The following is a 22,646-nucleotide window of genomic DNA, read 5'->3' as shown; positions in this document are numbered from 1 at the left end:
AATTGGATGTATTCTTTAATCTCAGGAGTACAGGAACCACCAACCTAAATATAGCTTCCCTCATCAGCAACTGGCAAACCCAGAATCTTCCTTTGATTACCTACCGAACGTTCCATTGGTTGTGACATTGGAAGGTTCTAAACTCTGACTCCCATGACATAAGAACCAGATCACCACACATCTTTCCCCCAGATCATAAACAATATGAGATTGTGCTCAGACAGGTCTTTCTCGGACACCAAAATATCGTCTTGAAATACTCATACTCTTGGTATTTCCTTTAAAACCTTCAATATCACCCTTTGGAAATGGGTCGCTAAACCAAATGGCATGCAGGCAAAATCTTTAAGTTCCCAAAGTGTAATTTTCAGACACCGGGACATATTCAGCAGCTCCTAGACATTGGCTGCTTTTATTCAGAACAGCAACGTGCAGGAGAGGGAGCTTTCTCATTTTAAATTCCAGCGGAGCCCAAAATAAAGACCAAATGTAAGGGGCAATCAGACCTTTTTTTGAATGAGTATCCTATTTGGGCGCTATCAGGAAATTCATACACTGCTGCAAATGCAATGTAGGGGATACAAAGGCTCACGGCTAGCTATTATTTCACAGGTACCTAAGAGAAGCACGCTTTGACTTTGTTTAGTCCCTGTATGTAAGACATATGCATGCACTGAAAGTATGTCATATGTTTTGGGCTGTCCCAGTACTCAAACAAATAATTTAAATACTATTTTTTTATAGCGCTACTCATCCCAATCTAGCCTGCTGGAGCACTTTACTTTACACAATACACGGACAATAAATCACATGTGCCCCAATCAATGTACAAGATGCGTTACATAAGAAAGATATGTTTGGCTGTCCAAGTATTTACACAAATACCAATGTAAAAAACACCATCTTGTTTATTTTTTTCTAATAGAGCTACTCATCCCAATCTAAGGTGTCGGAGCTCTTTACATCACACATACACACTGACAATAAATCGTGTGTGTGTGTGTGTAAATCAATGTACAGGATGTTTTATGTAAGACAGAGAGGGATGCAAGGTGTAGGAGTCAAATGTCCTTCATAGCTTACTGTGGTATATTAGAAGGATTACAATTTATGAACTGCAAGCAAAACAAGCATTGGAAATGCAATAGGTCTCGCATTAGGAAAGTTCGACTTTTTTTATTTATGTGTTGGTTTTGAAAATAGCAAAATTAATAGCTTTGTCAGTTACAATGTCAATAGTTTTAACTTTCGCAAATGTGACACCTATAGCATTTGTAATGCAATGTGTGTTGGATTTACGTGACTTAGATGTATTGATATTACAAATAACAATGGCTTTTAATTTTGTGAATAATTATTACTTAAATAAAATGTATTGTAATTTATAATGGCAATAGCTTAAACGTTTGTAAATATCTTTTGTGAAGATTATGTTCAGTGTATTTTATTGTGACGAAAATCCAAGAACCTTGCATTTGCACCTCCACACACACAGAGCGACATACACACACACACACACACACACACACACACACACACACACACACATATAGATGTGGTGGTGGTGGATCTGGGGGATATGGTGGTGGTGGATGTGGTGGTGGTGGTGATGGTGGATGTGGTGGTGATGGGGGTGGATGCGGTGGTGTTGGTGGTGGATGTGGGGGTGGATGTGGTGGTGGTGGATGTGGTGGTGGATGTGGTGATGGTGGATGTGGTGGTGGAAATGATGGTGGTGGGTGTGGTGGGTGTGGTGGTGGATGCGGTGGTGGATGAGGTGGTGGATGAGGTGGTGGTGGATGCGGTGGTGGATGTGGTGGTGGACGTGGTGGTGGATGTGGTAGGTGTGGTGGATGTGGTGGTGGATGCAGTGGTGGTGCATGTGGTGGATGCGGTGGTGGTGCATGTGGTGGATGTGGCGGTGGATGTCATGGTGGATGTCGAGGTGATAGTGGATGCGGTGGTGGATGTGGTGGATGTGGTGGATGCGGTGGTGGTGAAAGTGGTGGTGGATGTGTTGGAGGATGTGTTGGAGGATGTGGTGGATGATGTGGTGGATGATGTGGTGGTGGTGGATGTGGTGGTGGATGTGGTGGTGGTGGATGTGGTGGTGGTGGATGTGGTGGATGTGGATGTGGTGGTGGATGTGGTGGTGGATGCGGTGGTGGATGCGGTGGTGCATGTGGTGGTGGTGCATGTGGTGGTGGTGGTGGATGTGGTGGTGCATGTGGTGGTGGTGGATGTGGTGGTGGATGCGGTGGATGTGGTGGTGGTGGATGCGGTGGTGCATGTGGTGGATGTGGTGGTGGTGGATGTGGCGGTGGATGTCATGGTGGATGTGGAGGTGATGGTGGATGTGGAGGTGGATGTGGTGGTGATGGTGGATGCGGTGTTGGTGGATGCGGTGGTGGTGGTGGATGTGGATGTGGTGGTGGATGTGGTGGTGGATGTGGTGGTGGATGTGGTGGTGGATGTGGTGGTGGATGCGGTGGTGGATGCGGTGGTGGATGCGGTGGTGGATGCGGTGGTGGATGTGGTGGTGGTGGATGCGGTGGTGGTGGATGTGGTGGTGGTGGATGCGGTGGTGGACGTGGTGGTGGTGCATGTGGTGGATGCGGTGGTGGTGCATGTGGTGGATGTGGCGGTGGATGTCATGGTGGATGTCGAGGTGATGGTGGATGTGGAGGTGGATGTGGAGGTGGATGTGGTGGTGATGGTGGATGTGGTGGTGGTGGATGCGGTGGATGTGGTGGTGGTGGTGGATGCGGTGGATGTGGTGTGGTGGTGGATGGGGTGGTGGTGGTGGATGGGGTGGTGGATGTGGTGGATGTAGTGGTGGTGGGTGTAGTGGATGTGGTGGTGGTGGGTGTGGTGGATGTGGCGGTGGATGTGGTGGTGGTGGATGTGGTGGTGATGGTGGATGTGGTGGTGGATGTGGTGGTGATGGTGGATGTGGTGGTGGATGCGGTGGTGGTGGATGCAGTGGTGGATGCGGTGGTGGTGGTGGATGCGGTGGTGGTGGTGGATGGGGTGGTGGTGGTGGTGGATGTAGTGGTGGTGGGTGTGGTGGTGGGTGTGGTGGATGTGGTGGTGGATGTGGTGGTGGATGCGGTGGTGGATGCGGTGGTGGATGCGGTGGTGGTGGATGCGGTGGTGGTGGATGCGGTGGTGGTGGATGCGGTGGTGGTGGATGCGGTGGTGGTGGATGCGGTGGTGGTGGATGCGGTGGTGGTGGATGCGGTGGTGGTGGATGCGGTGGTGGTGGATGCGGTGGTGGTGGATGTGGCGGTGGATGTCATGGTGGATGTGGAGGTGATGGTGGATGTGGTGGTGGATGCGGTGATGGTGGATGTGGTGGATGCGGTGGTGGTGGTGGCGGTGGTGGTGGTGGTGGTGGATGTAGTGGTGGTGGGTGTGGTGGATGTGGTGGTGGATGTGGCGGTGGATGTGGCAGTGGAGGTGATGGTGGATGTGGTGGTGGAGGTGATGGTGGAGGTGATGGTGGAGGTGGTGGTGGAGGTGATGGTGGAGGTGATGGTGGAGGTGATGGTGGATGTGGTGGTGGAGGTGATGAAGGATGTGGTGGTGGATGTGGTGGTGGTGGATGCGGTGGATGTGGTGGTGGTGGATGCGGTGGATGTGGTGATGGTGGATGTGGTGGATGCGGTGGTGGATGTGGTGGATGTGGTGGTGATGGTGGATGTGGTGGTGATGGTGGATGTGGTGGTGATGGTGGATGTGGTGGTGATGGTGGATGTGGTGGTGGTGGATGTGGTGGTGGTGGATGCAACAAACACATGCACACTCAACACTGCACACTTTCAAGGCTGATGCAACGGTGTACACAATGTCACCTCTACCACTGCACAACTGGACAGTCAGTGTACAGAACCGCCTTTAAATAAAACCCATTTGCACCTCGAAAACAAGTCCATCTCCTCCCGTTTCAGCTGGCTCTTGGGAAGAGGCACAAAGGAGAGGGGATAAGGAAGAGGGGTAGGGCAGGAGGCTTTAGCAAGCGCGGCCACACGAAAGCTAAAAGTGAAAGTTTATTTCACTGCACTTGTGACTCCTCTCCCCCATAGCCACCTAACCTTACATTTAAGACCATACAGTGGAGTAACTGTTATATTTTAATGGCATTTCCCCATGTGCGTACCGGTAACCACCGGCTCAAATTATGCCCCTCTCCAGGTGCCTGCGTTACGCCCCTGGGTTAACAGAACCCCAAAAGCCTGGAGTGTAGACACAAAAAACACTCAAATAAGTTGTAAAAGAAGAGACACACGGTAAACAGCGTAAATTCGTAAAGGCGAGGACGGGGCAGTAAAGGCAGCGTAGGCAGAAAAAAAGAGAGAGATGGGGGGGGGCAGAGTGTGAAGGGAGCATGGGGCCGAGAGAAGGAGTGGGTAAGGGAGGAGAAGGTGTTGGAAGGGAAGAAGTAACAGGGAGAGAAGAGCCGATGAAGAGGGGAGAGCATGTGTGTTAGGGGGAGTGTAAGAGGTAAAGCATGTGGGAGATACCTTGGAGGGTAGGACATTGTTAAAGGGTGAGGAAGGTGGGAGGAAACAAGCGAGTACGATGGATGGAAGGCTTGGGCTGTGTGTGAGGGGGTCGTCGAATGACAAGTCAGGGAGATGAGGCAGAGGGAGGAGATGGGAAGGGAAAGCCGGAAAGATGGGACTAAACAGGTATAAATGTGAGAGGACGAAGAGGAGTCCGACAGGTGAAGGAGCAGGGAAAGCGAGTGAAAGTGTGGAGAGCCTGCGTGAGAGGGTGTAGTGTTAGAGAGTAGGGAAGAGTAGAAGTGCAGACGTGGAGAGTTGAGGCGTGGGGGGTAGCAGTTTGTGGTACAGAGCAATTTGCGCAGTTAGTTAAGAATTAACAAGCTCTTGGCACTGCTGTGGGGGGCATGGCGGGAGCGCATTGCTCCAAATGGTGGGTTGTGACGTGGCTGTTGTTGTGCTGAAACAGTTTCACCGACCAGAGACTTGGAGACCAGAGTTCGAGCCTAGGCGTTGGCTCAACGTTAATCTCCTAAACTACTAATTTAAATACACAAATCACGGGAATCGACTAATTAAATAAAAAATAAAAAATAACAGCGATCTCGAAGTGTTGGGGTTAGGGGGAGACGAAGTAAACAAGCATTGGCCGTGAAAGAGACAGGCCTTGAAAGTGCGGCCTTGAGACTTGGTAAAAGCTTGCGAGAATGAGAACAAAACAAGGAGAGCGAGGGATAGAGAGGAGGCGGGGCGGGGAGCAGAGCCGGGGAAGTACATGCGAGTCATGGCCTGCGGCCGTGAATAAGTGACGGCTCAGGATCGGGGCCGGAGTGGTGCCGAAGGGTGTGAAGGAGGGGGGTGGGCGGGGAGCGTAGGGATGGCTCAGGCTTGGGCCGAAGTAATGACAAAGGGTGTGAAGGATGGGGGTGGGTGGGGAGCGTAGGGACGGCTCAGAGGCCTGAGGCAGAGCGCACCATATGGAGAGGGAGGGGGGTGGCAGTGGGATGGTGATTGATGGGTGGGGCAGTGCTGGGGAAGCCTTTGATGTGGCCTGGCGGCCGTGGAGAAAGTGCCCTGAAGAAATGCGACACGGCAGACAGGGGAGGGGGCGGAGCGGGGGTGTGGGAGGAGTGCGGCTGAGGGAAAAGACATGCAAGGCAGGCGGCTGGGGGCATGTGCACGCGCTTTTAATGTCAATGCGCATGCGCATTGAGCTTGAATTTCACGGGCACTGCAAGGAATCGCCACGATTCCTTGCAAGTTGGTTAAAGACTGTTTAAGCCCCAATAGTCTCGCAAGCTCGATGCGCATGCGCATCGACAGGCGAGACCTAAAAAGGATCTCTGTGTTAAAAGTAGCATCCCACTTATTAATTTACATTGAATAAAAATCTGCCATCTGTGTGGCACATAATGCGCTTTGCAGGAAACATATTAACCCTCTATGCTACCTTGATTTATAACTGGAACAAGACAAAACACATATCTCCAGCAAGTGCACTAACTTCCAGAGTTATCCTATTATTTTTGTTCCCCGAGCACACAAAGATCTATGCAGCGGGTCCCTTAACCCCATAACATATCTTAAAATGCAAACTTTGCAATCAATGAAGCAGAACAGATTTATGGCCATGTTTTTCCTTGTTGCCAATTTCTTTGTGGCAGAGCTAAAAAAAAATGTATGACAAGGCAGAGATTTTGGATTGGGGCTGCGTCACTTGACGCAACATCTCATTTGTTAAATATTTTAATGCACTCAAATGTACTCACAATATACCTGCTTAACATATGTGTGAGATGTTAAGATCTGATGTCACTTCTTGTGATGCCACATGCAATGTCACACGCCATGTCACTTGAATACTGCCTAACTTAGTTAGTCCCCCCACTTTAGGCAGCACTTGCGCCGTCTCTTCGAGACATACTGTATTCAGGAGATTGGCATGGAATTCCACCCACTTTCTGCCCATTTTTTTTAATTGGCTCCTGTCACTGTCCTTTGCAAAAGGTGCCTTATCATTAATCAATAGGCTTAGTAGTCCCTCCTTTTCTCTTCTTGTAGCCTCCAATGAGGACACCCCCTGTTACATGTGTTGTTACTCTGTACGTTTTAATTACAGCCTCGCAGTACTATTTTCTATAATGGTTTTCCTGCAGCACGTTTAAGCACCAGTTCCTTAGTTCCTAAGTGGCAGCTCACTGCACTTGCTCTTTAATAATGGCGGCCGCACGTCTTTTCTTTTGTTGCTCGTGACTTGCCTAACAACGTTTTTTAATTTTTTTTATTTAAAGCTTGCTGTTTATCAATGGCAGCTGCGCGTCGTCTTTTGTTGTGCTGGGCTCGTCTATGCTTTTGCCTTTATTATTTTTTCTTCTTTGTGTTAGGTATAATCCCTGCACATTGCATTCCGAAGTCGCTCTGGACACAACCACTGTAGGCTCTGCAGTGCCTATCCAGTCAGACTTCACCACTCATATGCCACAGCATGCCCTCAACTCAGACTGGCCTCCTGAACAGAACACAGCACTGCCTATCCTCTTCTCCCAGGCTTCCTGCCTGTTCCGCCACAGCTGCTCCTCATCTTTCCAAATCCCTCCTTTTCTATCACAGTGCCCTGCCACTCCCAGCCACAGACTGCAGATTGGCATGCTCAATGGCCACCACCTGAGCTGCAGGCTAGCCGCGAAGGAAATGGTCATCTTTTTCATGGTCATTCAAACCAACAATACTACTCACGGCTTCAATTATACATGAAACTTCATTCAAAAATCAAGAGTATACTCCAAGACTATACTTTTCTATGTTTTAGTTAGGTCGTTCTTTTGTTTGTTTTACTTGCTTATAATATTAAGCGCCACAGAGGTAAATATTGCACACAAATTCTCAAATGTTACTTTCAGGAGGTGTTGAGATTTATGAGTTGCTATAGTATATTCTATTTTCCAAATAAAACATGCACAAATGTGCGCAGAACCAAGGTTAACAAAGAGTGCGCATGAGTAGAAGAGGAACGAGAATTGCTTATTGCGGTTTGTAGGTAATGCGTGCTGCTGAGAGCATCTCACTCAATGATAAGAGGCTCACAGCATTGCAGAAGAGATGACGCAAAGTTGCACAGGACCTGAACACATGCCAAGAGCGAATTTTGTACAAAGGAAGGTTCACTTATTAACAAAAGTAAAAACAAGAATTTGCAATAATACAACCGGTCTCACCTTACTAAAGGTTTGAGCTATTGGCGTTACAAATAATAATGCAACGCCAATAGCTGAAACTTTCAGTAATGCGAGACCTATTGTATTGCAAATGCTTGTTTAGGACTCAAGCCATGGGGCTAAGGAATTCAGGACACCAGACTCGTAGGAAGTTCCAGTCAGCGAGGTAAATAGTGCTGAGCAGGCTCTCCCACCTCAAACAGATTAGGAAAATAGAATTCGAGGGGGAGTCAACAACTAACCTGTCATTCACAGTGACAGTGAACTGTCACAAAAGGAGGAAGTTTTGAAGTCAGAACAGAACTAATGGTCATTTATTCCTAAAAAAAATTGTAATAATTGTGTACATAATAGTGTGTGGCCCTTTTGGCCATTGTGTTTATGTCACTCTACCCTCCCTATACTCACTCATTGCACAATTTCCCCGTCCCCCTTCCAGGGCACTGATATCGAAATGTATCAATTTTGCAAACGAAATGTTATCAAATAATTTTTGAACAACTTCATTATAATAAAACAATGCCAGCTCATTTGACTCGTGGTTATATATATTTAGAATAACGTTTTATTAATTTTGTGTGTGATTACTGGGGCCCCTTCAGCTCTTTTCATTGACTACCCAGGTCCCAGTGACTTTCATGGGTTAACCCCCCTTTTGCAACCCACAAAAGGAGGAAGGCCAGTAAAACTTCCAGCCTAGCCCACAGCCTCCCAAAGGCTGGTGGGCTAGGACTGGTCAACAGTACTGCAGCGAGAACTGTTTAGAATGAGATGTTAGTGTATTTGAATCCAAGTTAAAAAGGAGGCATGAATTCTACTAATCAACACTGGCGCACAGCGTCATAACGCATCCAGTGACCCTGAACGCGAAGTCGGGGAATGTATAAAGGTTGACGGAGCGGAAGAAAAACAGAAACTGAAAAGCAACACAGCATCCAAAAACTCATCACTGCCAGAAGGCTACCGCCTAGGCAGGAATCCAAAACTCATCACTGCCGAATGGCAACCGCCCTGGCAGGCACCCAAAACTCATCACTGTCAGAAGGCAACCGCCGCGGCAGCCATCAAAAGCTCATCACCGCCAGAAGATATTTGACAGACGAAAAAAAAGACTCTGCGATAAAACTTCCTGACACTTCTGCAAACCCAATTGCCCGCAACCCACGGCCTATCACAGCGCTGACCTTGTGATCCAACCTCAACTGTGACAAAGCGTCACACATCAATAACACAACCTAAACAGCGACTAAAAAAACTCAAAATGAATGTGGAGTAATGAGGCTACCGCCTCGGTATACAAAAACTCACCACTGTCAGAAGGCATCTGACAGACGAAAACAAGACACAGACTGAGGCCAGTGTCACAATGCTGACCCTGTGAAACAACTCACCTGTGACACAGATCAACAAGAGAAAACTGCAACTATATACTTATGCAGTGACCCGAGGAGCATGCCATGTATCCAAAACCACCATTGTCGGATCGAATCTGACAGCCAAGGAACAGATCGTGTTCCAGTTAACCCCCAGCTAAGTGCTAGCGTAGATAATGTGCGAACGCTACATGCGTCACAATACCCGGCTTACTACAGCAAGTTCTTGCATTCCTATGCTCCAGCCTCCAACTGGTATAGATGTATCTTCCTGAAATCAGTCAAATGCAGGAATGTCATGGCGTTGCACTATCCCCAGCTAACAGCTCTGCCAAGTATCACGCATCAGTGTGGTGGTCCGCATCACCGCACTGAAATGCAAAGTCACGCATATTAGACATAGCGCCTAGTCATCTGTCAAGCCGTACTAGAGCTGCTAATCATTCATGGATGCTAAAGTAAGAGTGGCAGCGCACTATGCGCGCTGCTCCCGGCATGCTTGGGGTCTGACTGACCTAGCTGCTACCCTGTAAGAGTCAATGCCGATACCGGAGTGACTGTTTAAGACATTTTGCCGCGAAGCGCATTTTAATAGGCTGAGGCGGCGGGCCGTCACAACCTGCAGCTGCGCAGTGGTTAAGTTGAATTCAAGATGTGTGGGAGGCTGGAGTTGTAGCAATGGCAGCTAGCATTGCTGGCACCGCACCGGCAGTATCTGAAAAAACAATTAATGGCGAGACCCGACCCGACCCGAGCCCACCCCACCCCACGGACTGCGACGGCCTCTGGAACCTTATGGCACCTACTGTGTGGGTAGGGTGACCAACCGTCCGTAAATTTCACGGACAGTCCGTAATTTCGGCCGTCTGTCTGTTGTCCGTGAAGGATTCTTTAACGGACGCCATTTGTCAGTCATTTTAACAGGGCACCGGTTGCCCCACCCTAAAGCCGGCACAGCTTGCACCCACCTCCCTTCTTCACTCCGATGCTGCACCAAAGCTCCTCAGACACTCATCAGCACTGGAGAGGCACAGCGGGAGGGCAACCCTCACACCTCCAGCCCTTGATGACCTGTTAAGAGGTGCTTCGAAGGTGACTGAGAGGGAGGGGTTGCAGGTTCAGGAGCAGCGACATCTATGCACATGCAAACAGCCCTGAATGCATCATGTCTCCGCAATTTAGAGGGGGGCTCACACATTCCATTTCTACCCAGGGCCCCAAACATCCTAGACTCGGCCAGATTACACCCCTGATTACACCAGGCAGCATGTGCTTCTCTTCACTGAGCTTAATTACTGTCACTAAATTGTAAGCAAATCTCGGTTCTTCAAACATGCAGTCTATAATGTAATACAATAAAGAAATGGAACAATCGCACCCACACTGATTAACAAAGTATGGAGGACAATCAGTTTAATCAGTTCTCTTAGAGTATCTCCTGTAAGTACTGTACATCACAGTGGGGGATGGCATTTTGGACAAAGAGCCTGTCTTCTCGTTGTCTTGTGCAGGAGGGGGCGAGGAACCCAAGATGATACTAGAATACTGCATGCCCACCCCTGTGTCCACCCTGGTGGATCCTGTTCCCTTTCCTGTGATGGCTCCTGCCCTCCCCTCAGTGATGGCTCCTGTCCCCACATGTGGTGGCTCCAGTCCACCCCCGCCTGTGATGACTCTTGTCCCCCCCTGTGGTGAATCCTGTCTCCGCCATGGGTGGCTTCTGTCCCAGTCCTGGAACGGCCCCTACAGCGAGGGTGAAGTTCTTGATGGGCCTCTTCTCAAAAGGGCTCAGCTCAAAATTAATATGGAAAGGTGGGCGAGTAAGTAAGTGAAGGGATGGGTGAATGGCTGGATGAATTAGTGAAAGGGTGAATGGATGAATGAAAGATTGAATACTACATGGATAATGAGAGAGGATGGATGGATTGATGAGTGAGGGGAAGGATGGAGAGAAAATGTAAATAGCTGGATGTATGGGTGGAAGGGTAGCTGGATGATGGATGAGGGGAAAGATGGATGGGGAGAAGGATGGATGGATGGAAGGGAAGGATGGATGAGGGGAAGGATAAATGGATGGATGAGGGGAAGGATGGATGGATGAGGGGAAGGAAGGGTGGATGAGGGGAAGGAAGGATGGATGAGGGGAAGGATGGATGGATGGATGAGGGGAAGGAAGGATGGATGGATGAGGGGAAGGATGGATGAGGGGAAGGAAGGATGGATGGATGAGGGGAAGGATGGATGGATGAGGGGAAGGAAGGGTGGATGAGGGGAAGGAAGGATGGATGAGGGGAAGGAAGGATGGATGAGGGGAAGGAAGGATGGATGGATGAGGGGAAGGATGGATGGATGGATGAGGGGAAGGAAGGATGGATGGATGAGGGGAAGGATGGATGGATGAGGGGAAGGATGGATGGATGAGGGGAAGGATGGATGGATGAGGGGAAGGATGGATGGATGAGGGGAAGGATGGATGGATGAGGGGAAGGATGGATGGATGAGGGGAAGGAAGGATGGATGAGGGGAAGGAAGGATGGATGAGGGGGAAGGAAGGATGGATGAGGGGAAGGAAGGATGGATGAGGGGAAGGAAGGATGAGGGAAGGATGGATGAGGGGAAGGATGGATGAGGGGAAGGATGGATGAGGGGAAGGATGGATGAGGGGAAGGATGGATGAGGGGAAGGATGGATGAGGGGAAGGTGGATGAGGGGAAGGATGGATGAGGGGAAGGATGGATGAGGGGAAGGATGGATGAGGGGAAGGATGGATGAGGGGAAGGATGGATGAGGGGATGGATGAGGGCTGGATGAGGGGCTGGATGGATGAGGGGATGAGGGGATAGATGGAGGGGAGGGGATGGATGGAGGGGAAGGATGGATGGATGGGTGGGTGAAAGGATGGATGGATGATGCGGTGGAAGGATGGATGATGAGGGGAAGGATGGATGATGAGGGGAAGGATGGATGGATGAGGGGAAGGATGGATGGATGAGGGGAAGGATGGATGGATGAGGGGAAGGAGGATGGATGAGGGGAAGGATGGATGAGGGGAAGGATGGATGAGGGGAAGGATGGATGAGGGGAAGGATGGATGAGGGGAAGGATGGATGAGGGAAGGATGGATGAGGGGAAGGATGGATGAGGGGAAGATGAGGGGAAGGATGGATGAGGGGAAGGATGGATGAGGGGAAGGATGGATGAGGGGAAGGATGGATGAGGGGATGGATGGATGAGGGGATGGATGAGGGGATGGATGGATGGATGAGGGGATGGATGGAGGGGAGGGTATGGCATGGAGGGGAAGGATGGATGGGTGGGTGAAAGGATGGATGGATGATGAGGGGAAGGGAGGATGAGATGATGAGGGGAAGGATGGATGATGAGGGGAAGGATGGATGATGAGGGGAAGGATGGATGATGAGGGGAAGGATGGATGATGATGGGGAAGGATGGATGGATGATGAGGGGGATGGATGAGGGGAAGGATGGATGAGGGGAAGGATGGATGAAAGGAAGGATGGATGAGGGGAAGGATGGATGAGGGGAAGGATGGATGAAAGGAAGGATGGATGAGGGGAAGGATGGATGGATGAGGGGATGGATGGATGGATGATGAGTGGGTGGGTAGAAGGATGGATGGATGATGAGGGGAAGGATGGATGGATGATGAGGGGAAGGATGGATGGATGATGAGGGGAAGGATGGATGGATGGATGATGAGGGGAAGGATGGATGATGAGGGGAAGGATGGATGGATGATGAGTGGGTGGGTAGAAGGATGGATGGATTGATGAGGGAAAAGGATGGATGGATGATGAGGGAAAAGGATGGATGGATGATGAGGGAAAAGGATGGATGGATGATGAGGGGAAGGATGGATGAAGAGGGGAAGGATGATGAGTGGGTGGGTGAAAGGATGGATGGATGGAGAGTGGGTGGGTGAAAGGATGGATGGATGGAGAGTGGGTGGGTGAAAGGATGGATGGATGATGAATGGGTGGGTGAAAGGATGGATGGATGAGTGGGTGAAAGGATGGATCAGTGGATTGGATGGTTGGTGGGTGAAAGGATTGATGAGTGGGTAGATTGATGAGTGGGTGGGTAGATGGTGGGTGGGTGGATGGTTGGGTGGATGATGGGTGGGTAGGTGGATGAGTGAAATGATGGATGGATTGATAAGTGCAAGGGTGAATGAATTGACATATGAGTGAAAGGGTGGATGTAAGGATGGATGAGTGAGTGAAAGGGAGGGTAGATGGACCAAAGGATGAATACATGTGTGAAGGAGTGAAATGATAGATGGATGAATGATAGGGTCAATGGATGGGTTCATGAGTGGATGAGTAGATGGATGGATGGGTGGATGGGTGGATGGATGGAAGGATGGCTAAGTGAAAGGGTCAATGGAGAGAAAGGGAGGATGGATGAATGAATTAAAGAGTGGATGGGTGGAAGGATTAGTAAGTGAAAGGATGGCTGGATTGGTGAAAGGGTAAATGGCTGAATGGATGGATGGGATGAAGAGTGAATGGATAAGTGTACAGATGGATAGGGTGGATGGATGGATAATGGAGGATGAGTGAAAGGATGGATGAAGGGATGGATGAGTGAAAGGATAGATGGAAGGATACATGATGGATAGGTTTGCAAATGGTTGAATATGTTTAGAAATGGCTGGGCTTACTTATATACTATTGCGCGACCTCTGATGTGTCTGTAAAACGTACCTATTGTCCTGAAGTTTTGTCCTGAATTTTGACCTCCTGTCCTGAATTTGTGTCCTGAATTTTGACTCTTTGTCCTGAATTTTTACACTCACCGTCCTGAATTTGCACCAATGCCAGTTGGTCACCCTATGTGTGGGTCTCTAAATCATGCCTGGGCCGGCAGCATTTACTGCGAGAGTCGCTGCGGCCAGGAGCCTCGCAAAGTAAGGGAATCATACCTGCTAGGAGTAAGGTATCTCACTCTGATTCAACGTATTTTTATAAATTATAATAGCTCTTCAGTTCAGCGCGCGCCGCGCTGTCATCTATCTTCCGCTGTCTAACCTGAATACAGTTGAACATCTGCTGGCACACGCATTCAGTCTACTGTATCCCACTTCCCTCCTCACGTGCTTTATTGCCATAATCAGCGAGTGTTTGTTTACAAATCCGCCTCATTATAAACACTCATTGCGAAGCAACCGGCACGTTTAAAAAAATAGGTGCCACACTGTAGAGCCGAGCCCTAATTTGAGATTTCATCGGAGGCCCGATTGATTAGCTGGTCCCTCCAGGAATCCCCTGCTAGGCTCCTCTCCCGGCGTTTCACTGAGATGGGAGCTACCAGGACTTTCCACACCCTATCACGACAAAAAAAGTATAGGCTTTCGCAGGTTTAAAGATAAACGGTACAGCACAGATGCTTTTGTTCTATATATGAATATTGAAAGCGCAGTGTGCCGTCTTTTAGCCTCTGCAGGCCTCTCTGAGATGTTCAATACAAACAGAAGTGCAATGGTCTTGCGGGTTTAACTAGCGCTTCAGCTGGAATTCAGGCCCATTAATATTTTGAATGTGTGGGTGATGGGAGAGGTGGAGGCAGAAGTTATGTGCAGGAGGTAAACTTCTGTCTCTAATCCTTTAAATTAACGCAAGTAGCGCACAGGCATGATGTTTAGCAGGTACGCTTTTAGACAGTGATGCGCGATACTAATGTGCCAAGCAGCTTTGTGCAAAGTTATAAAGGGATTTTTCGGAGCCTTTGTGTAGGTCTCTTGAAAACCTTGCATCTTCACAAGAATTGCAAACCTTTCCACATTGGTATTTCAGTTAGAAAGACTTTTCTGACAATTTATGTGGCACATTTCTATAACATTAACAAATCGATCTGTCTTAGATAAGCTTTACAGGAAAGAGGTTGGGTCTGATATACATACGTTTGCATGATGTGTGAGCAGTCTCTCTTACTGTGGGATAAATTGTGCTCAAAGCTTTGCCACCTCCCACCTCAAAAACTTTATTGAGGAAGCAATAGATTGCACCTGCTTGTGAAAAGGAATGCATGCTGGGACTGAGGCCTGAGTGAGACAGCAGAGCTCAAGCCCAGCATTTGTTATTGTGGTTTACCTCTGTTCGTGCATGGGCTTCTCAGCACAGTATTATCATTTCATGCTGAGGGAGGAACATGGTTCTTTTTAAGTCCACCCATGAAAGATCTATCCTGTTTTTTTTGGTGGGGAGGGAGCGTTATGGAACATGAGACTCATTTGAAGGCATTATGGTCTCTCACGTCCTGTTTGGCATAGTCGGGTCCCAGTGCCTTTTCATTGCCGGTGCTTTCCAGTAGTTTTAAGATGATCTTAGAGTTTCTCATTGCTTAAGCGGTCATAATTTCTGAAATGTATATACTTCCCTCTTTTTCATTGCTGGATTTTGCTTGCGATAAAGTGTCACTCATAGTCGTTGAATGTCACTCATAATTACAGTGAAATTATGAAAATGTCACACATAAGCAATCTGAAACCTTGGCAGCTATGAGCTAAGCCACTATTTAAGAGATCCGATCCGATGACAGCAATAATACTTCGTTGGCAAACCCATCGTAACGTCACTCCTATCTAATTCAACAATTTTAGTACCGCTCTACTCACCTTGCGGGCTGCCGCCTCCGCTGCGGCTCCTGCAGCCTTGCATTTTCAGTTTTGTTGTCTTTTCACTGTTCAGATCTGCAGATCTTTCTCGCGCACAAAAAGGATGCCGGGAGGAAAGTTCAAATTGCCCGCCCATGTGGAGCCGGAAATGACGCACCCAGAAGCCGTAATGCAGAGTCTGACAGGGCGGTGTGCTATCGAGCGCTGTACCCTATGGAGCGCTGTAAACCACCACCCCCGTTTTGCGCATGCGCAAGAATGTTGCGCATGCGCACATTACGACATATTGACGTGCACCACGCCCACCATCATTCCGTGTACCCCTAACGTTTTGCTTTTGCGCATCCTGGCATTGTACGCTATGTGTGCTGCTGCGCCGCTGTTCTGCAGAGCCCGCCTTGTGCCCGATGGAAAGTGGCGCTTGAGGCGGAGGGCGTGGACGAGCAGGAAGGAAGGGGCTTCGCGAACCGAGCCAAGAGTGCGAATCAGCAGGGGCGGCGCGGGCGCCTGTCTCTATCCTCTTTTTATACAATTGGTCCGCCGGGGAGAAGGCTCCAGTGTCGCCCAAATATGCAGCGCGGCGGCGGCTGCCCCGGGGAAGCTCTGGCGGTCCTCGTCGCCGCTGTCTGCTCTGTTGCTGCTGCTTTCAGTAGGGCTCAGACAGACAGACACCCAGCAGCGTAGAGGCTCGCATGGCAGTATTGTTCACGCTCACCAACCATTATCACTCCGGCCCCCTCAAGCACTAGACAACCTCAGACCTCGTTGGGCAGCGCCCCGACTACCAGCACCGGGATGTGACATGCTTCGTTTCAGAGGCAGCTCCTTGGGAGTACAGTATTTACTGCGCGCGATGGCTGGCATAAGCAAGAAAGCAAGCTGCAACCTCAGCAGAGTAGATGTAAATGCTAGACAGCAAGAGCACGTTCTCCCAGCACATAAGATCTGTTAATGTTGTTGCGTTGTCGTTTCTATTTTACCTCCCAAGATAATCATACTGGAAGTGTAAACCAACTGTTATACAACTGTGCGCTCAGAAGAAATCAAGCCTATGTGTGCACAGTTCTTACAACAAAAGGCGTAGTACAATTATCTCATGGTCTGTCGTATTGCACAGTCTAAGTCCTCTTAGCATTACTGCTAGTTTGAGCAGTGTCTGTAATGTAAACATACATTGCTGTGACAAGTGAACAAACATTTTCAATTAAGGAGTGATTCCGTCCCGTTTGACTAACCGTTTACACACTCATCTTTTGTGCAGCAGACAAAAGTTCTTCCGCCAGTCAATGCTTTGGGGGTATTAAAACTACCAAGACAAAATTATTCTCGTACAAATTCTTCAATAGTAGACAGAAGATGACTAGACCAAATGGCAGAAAGATGACCAGCTAACAATAACCAATAATACTGGACTGACCTCCAACCTTGGGTTCCGGAGCAGTGTGCTGCCTGGCGAAAGTGCTTCAATGCCTCGTCAGGGCTAGTAAGCATGATATATTACAATTATAAAACGACAGGAGGTGGATTTGTGTCTCACACGTAGCAATTTTAATAACTTGTGTAAGCAACAAGCATCTGTGATTAAACTCTGCAAATTGTGCAGCAGATTGTAGATTATGTGACAGACCCAGCGAGTTCACATTTACGTGGAAATTGCAATGACAGTGGAATCAGTGCATCATTTTAGTTGATGGGCCCCACCAGGCACCCATTTTTGGGGACCAGGAACGTATGTTCACTCATCAAACATTTACTGACCGTAAAAAAAGAAAAATACGCACAAAAGTAAAGGAAGGAGGAAGAAAAAGTAAAACGAGCATTTACAATGCAACGGTTTCGCCTTTTCAAAAGTTAGAGCTATTGGCATTGTAAATGACAAATTTTTAGGTTTCGGCTACCGTCCCACTGCGTAAGCAGTGGGTGGGCGGAGCCGAAATCTTTTGTCAGTAGTATGGGGGCCTGAACAAGCCCCTCTTCTCCATTGGCTGGCCTCGTAAATGCTGGCCAGCCATTGGAGGAGAGGAGCGTCACTGAGTTCAGGGCCCGCCTTGACGCGATTCGGGGGCGTTTCTGGGTCTTTTTTTAAGCCCCGCCCCTTTTCTCGTCATGCCTTTCGGTTTTTTTTACATTCTTCAAACACGCCCCCTAGTCTAAAGGACGGGGCTTACAGACAAAAGGCACGGAGTGTCTTGCTTACGCTGTCTGCTGTGATTGGTTAGCAACTACCAAATAAGCTTTCTGATTGGTGGACTCTCAACCAATCAGAGAGCCTACTGGCGCGTGGGGGCTGCGTGAGCAAGACATGCTGTAGACTGGCTTGTGGTACCACTCCTTACATGTAGAAAACGCTGCATAAGAAGGGTTCACGGGCTCTCTTGTAATTGTAGCAATGGAATGAAGGACGGTCGAATTCTAAACACACCTATAGTCATTTAGGAAACTGATGAGTGCTTGAAGTTGAGGTAATAAATTGTGCCAGATAGTAAAGAAAATCAGGTTCAAGGAATACCAGTACACGCAGCCGCCGGAGAAGGATCCTGGATCAGCTGACGAAACTACAAAGCACTCGAAGGTACACACGTTGAAGAAAACATCGCCAACAGACTCCTGTGTAATTTAGAACACCTACACTGCAAACCTGATAAACAGTGAGGCGATATGCACTCGTCGGTGATGCGCATAAGAATTCACTTAAATATTCGCCAGCCGAAACACAGGTGAAAGTAAAGTAATTTCGAAATGCGTGTGGGTCCCCCACTCGCCAGAACCTTCTGCAAATCAACGAAGCTCCAACAACTGAACTCCGTCCTCTCTCCCCCCTCATCCGCTGTGGTCCAGGAGGCTGCGCCCCCCCCCCCGCACACGGGCAGCTCTCACACACCCGGGAGGAGAGCGCTCCGTACAGTACGGTGCATTCTGGGGCATGTAGTTTCGCTTTTAACACCGTAAGTGCGGACTCTACCACTATGAGCGAGGGAGGAGGGCGCCCGGGGCTGCTGCTAGGGAAGATAGGTGTAAGTTTCCCCTGTGCCACCCGCTTCCCGTCCTCTTTTCACCAGATTACAGGTGACGCAAATGTCCGCAGCAAGTATGAACCCTGTTCTGTTTTCACGGAGGTCTTCCATTGAGGAACGGGACCACCGGGACTGAATTAACTAACTACGTGTATGAGGGGTCCTAGCGGCTGCACGTGGACTTCTGCGGGAGAACGGAAGAAGGATAAAATCACTTCTGCTCCCCTCGATGTGGCCATTTGTTCCTTGTGTATTCTTTGGAGCTGCCGGACTGTGCTATTTAGGTCCGGAAAGGGTGTGGTTGCACCGCCTGTTAGTTCTTATGTCGGATAAACTATTTGGGAGCCCACATCTTGGGAACGTCACGCGTCGGCCTTCTCTCTGTTACAGTGGAGAGATATTTGGCAAGCCCCACAATTCGGAGTTCCATTTGGTGATATCTTCGCGGTAAGCAGGGGGTATGAGAGTGTGTAGTGTTGATCAGGAGAGGAGAGGGAAGGAGGAACTAAACTATAGACCCCTTTAAAGACAATGCTTAGGAAAGAGAATTATAGATGTCAAGAGCTACAAAGCGAGAAGAGTATATATATATATATATATTTTTTTTTTATTTATTTATTATAAAAAAACTGTATTGCATTTCAACCCAACCGGGCTCATGAGATAAAACATTAAACACACACAGTTACAGAATTGAAGGAGGCATGCAGTCCACACTTGGTAAGGCATCAAGTGGAAAGCGATCGTGTTCACGTCCTGCCAGCCAGGGCTTAATTTGTGCCGGTGGTAGGCACCGCACTCATTTTTAGAGAATGTGACTTATTTATCATCATCATGCTTTTGGTGTTTAAAGAAAAAGGCATAAGCGAGAATCAAGACGGGAGCCAGACCCCTGGTGTTTGGCAACCTCTGCATTTGTGTCTGTGACACAGTGTCTGTGAAACTGTGTGAGACACTGTGTTCTGTGTGTGTGACTGTGTGAGTGAGACTGTGTGTGTGAGAGACACTGTGTGTAAGTGAGACACTGTGTGTGAGACACTGTGTGTGTGTGAGTGAGACACTGTGTGTGTGAGAGACACTGTGTGTAAGTGAGACACTGTGTGTGAGAGACACTGTATGTGAGAGACTGTATGAGAGAATGCATGTGTGAGAGACTGTGTGTGTGAGACACTGTCACTCTCTACTACTCGCTATCTCCTACACATTATCTCCTACTCACTCTATACTACTCTCTACTACTCACTGTCTATTACTGCCTACAACTCACTACTACTCTGCTCTCTACAACTCTACTCTCTATTAGTCTACTACTCTCTCTCTACTAACTACTACTCCCTACTACTACTCTCTACTGATCACTCTACTAATCACACTACTAACTCTCTATTACTCTCTAGTACTCTCTACTCACTATGTACTACTCACTCTCTACTACGCAATCTGCAAAAACAACCTAACCTTACTTCAAACCTTTACTCTTTGCCTAAAGGCACTAGTAAAGAAAATGCCATAGGTCTCATCTTTATTACACGTAAAGCAATTCTGTTTGTAATCAGGTGGCTTTTTAGCTTTATTAGTGCTTTTCAAACTTTCATGAACATAACATGCATATATATGCGTAGATATATGTATGTGTGTGTGTGTGTATATATATATGTATATATACATACATATATAAACATACACATCTGCATACCTATATCAATACCAATATCAGTGATGTTATTTGAGATGTCATCAGTGATGTCATCAGTGATGTCATCAGTGATGTCACTGACCATGTCATGAATGATGTAATATGTGACATGATCAGCAGTGGATTGCGGGTGCGCGATATATAGTTAGTACAACTAACTATATATGGAATTTCAATGGTTTTGTGTGAGTAAAATAAGGTTTTTTAAATGCTAATTCCTAACTATATATGGTCTATAACCTATGGTTTTTTCAGTGAATTTTCAAGGTTTTGTAAATGCTAATTCCTAACTATATATGGTCTATAACCTATGGTTTTTTCAGTGAATTTCATTGGTTTTTTAAAAGCTAATATCTATAGCTGTAAAATGTATTCTTCTTTAAATCCAAAAATATATTTTATATGTTTATTAAAAAAAAAATTTTTTTATATTTTTTTTGTTTCGCTCCCGGTTCGCGAACCGGGAAGCTTTCCGTTAGCTCAATTTGATGCCTCGACCCGGTCCGCAAACCGGTAAACGTTCCGTTAGCGCAACTGCCGCGTTAGAAATCAACATCGTGACGCGTCGCGGAAGCGCGACGTATCACGTTGTCGCGTAATGCGTCTTATGACGCGCTGCGTTAGCGCACCCGGAAGTGCTCCGGTACGCGAACCGAGGCGCGAAGCGCAGCGACCCGGAAGCGATCCGGGGCGCGTTCCGCAGCGCGTAACATAAGCGTGAGAGGTCATGTGACTTGTTAATAAAACTTTTCATTGGTTCATTTAACTTTTGGTTTCATAATCATGTAAGGCTAGGTCAGGTGACCTAAAAATAACACTTTTCATTGGTTTAGAACTATTGTTTTTCCCAAATGATGAAAACCCCTCCTTCTTTCCTCACTCTGACTTTCATCATTGTGAGAGGAAGACCTTTATTCATAGTAGAGCAATGGCTTCAGTAGTTGCTTCAGCTGGTGCACCCCCACCACCACCTCCACCTCCTCATGGGAAGAGAGGACCACCTCCCCAGGTCATCACCAACACAGAGGAGGAAGAGGAAGAAATAGAGGAAGAGGAGAGAGAAGGACCACAGTTCTTGGAAGAGGTGCCCCGGGTTTCCCATAGGAAAGCCAGTTTCATTTGGCAGTTTTTTTCAATCCCTCCAGGGCAGAAGAAAGTAAATGCGAGGTATGTCACCTGCCTCATTTGCAAAGAGAAATTATCAAGAGGGACTGATAAAAAGTATAGCTATGGGAACTATACCATGCATAGGCACATGAACAGGTGGAATCCACTCAATTACAGCCAGGCGGAAATACGTGACATGGAACAAAACCCAACAGCAACTCCTGTGGCCAGGTCAACATCGTTAATATCATTGACAGCAGCAGAGGCACGGGAAACCGTGCCAAACATCCAGGAGAATTTTGGGCATATGAAATATACTTGTCTGCACTGCGGTGCATTGATATCATGTGGTAACATGAGTATTAATTCCATCAACCTAGCTTATAACAATCATAATTGCCCTAACCGCCCCAGACAGTAATTTTTTTTTTGCTCCTGTTGAGCCCTTTTCAATGCCTGTTTTTTGTTGTTTCCCCCCCCAAAAAAACCAAAAAAAATATAAAATTGTTCAAAAAATACAACAACAAAATATATATATATAAAACAACAAATACATTAAAAAAAGTTCTTTTCAGAACTACCTCCCCTTTCAAAAAAAATTGCTAGAATGTTTAGCACTCTGGCAAGCTCTATTTCTTTTAGTTCGCTTCCCAGTTCGCGAACCAAAACATTTATTTTTTTTTTTTTAAAAAAGAAGAGTAAGTATAAGGAAAGTAAACAGAGAGTGATGTTAAAAGAAAGACAGCTATAGGGAGTAAACCAGAGATACTGTTTAATAGATCTATTTACCGAAGAAAAGACGGAAGAGGGTATAATTGTGGAAAACAAAATAGATAAGGAAGTGAAAGAAAAAAAAGAGAGTAGAACAATAACAAAGAAGAGTTTCTTGGAGAATGTGAGTGAATGTTCAAAATAAGATTAAAACATGGGGAATAACAGAGAGAAAAAATAGAAAACAAAAAATAACAGAAAAAGCAGACCAAGGTGGAACTGCATTACTGGTGCTCTTAGATTTATCAGCTGCCTTCGACACGGTTGACCATAAGATCTTAGTCAACCGTGTCGAAATGATGGGCGTGCAAGGCCTAGCAAAAGACTT

The 22,646-nt window shown here is 47.5% G+C and overlaps 1 protein-coding gene across 2 annotated transcripts in view; it reads right to left on the bottom strand.

Moving 5' to 3' along the window:
• The window catches only part of CDCA5 (cell division cycle associated 5), a 92,233-nt gene extending 76,320 nt beyond the window's left edge, over positions 1-15,913 (bottom strand). For both annotated transcript variants that reach the window (XM_078660779.1, XM_078660780.1), the window contains exon 1: positions 15,731-15,913. In XM_078660779.1, coding sequence (XP_078516905.1) covers positions 15,731-15,866 — 136 coding nt within the window. In that variant the 5' untranslated portion in view covers positions 15,867-15,913. The remainder of the gene's footprint in view (positions 1-15,730) is intronic.
• Between the last annotated feature and the right edge of the window lie 6,733 nt (positions 15,914-22,646).

Source organism: Lissotriton helveticus, chromosome 9, assembly GCF_964261635.1.
Source record: "Lissotriton helveticus chromosome 9, aLisHel1.1, whole genome shotgun sequence".
Taxonomy (NCBI): domain Eukaryota; kingdom Metazoa; phylum Chordata; class Amphibia; order Caudata; family Salamandridae; genus Lissotriton; species Lissotriton helveticus.
The sequence above is the reverse complement of the archived record's forward strand: the minus strand, read 5'-3'. Positions and strand labels throughout refer to the sequence as shown.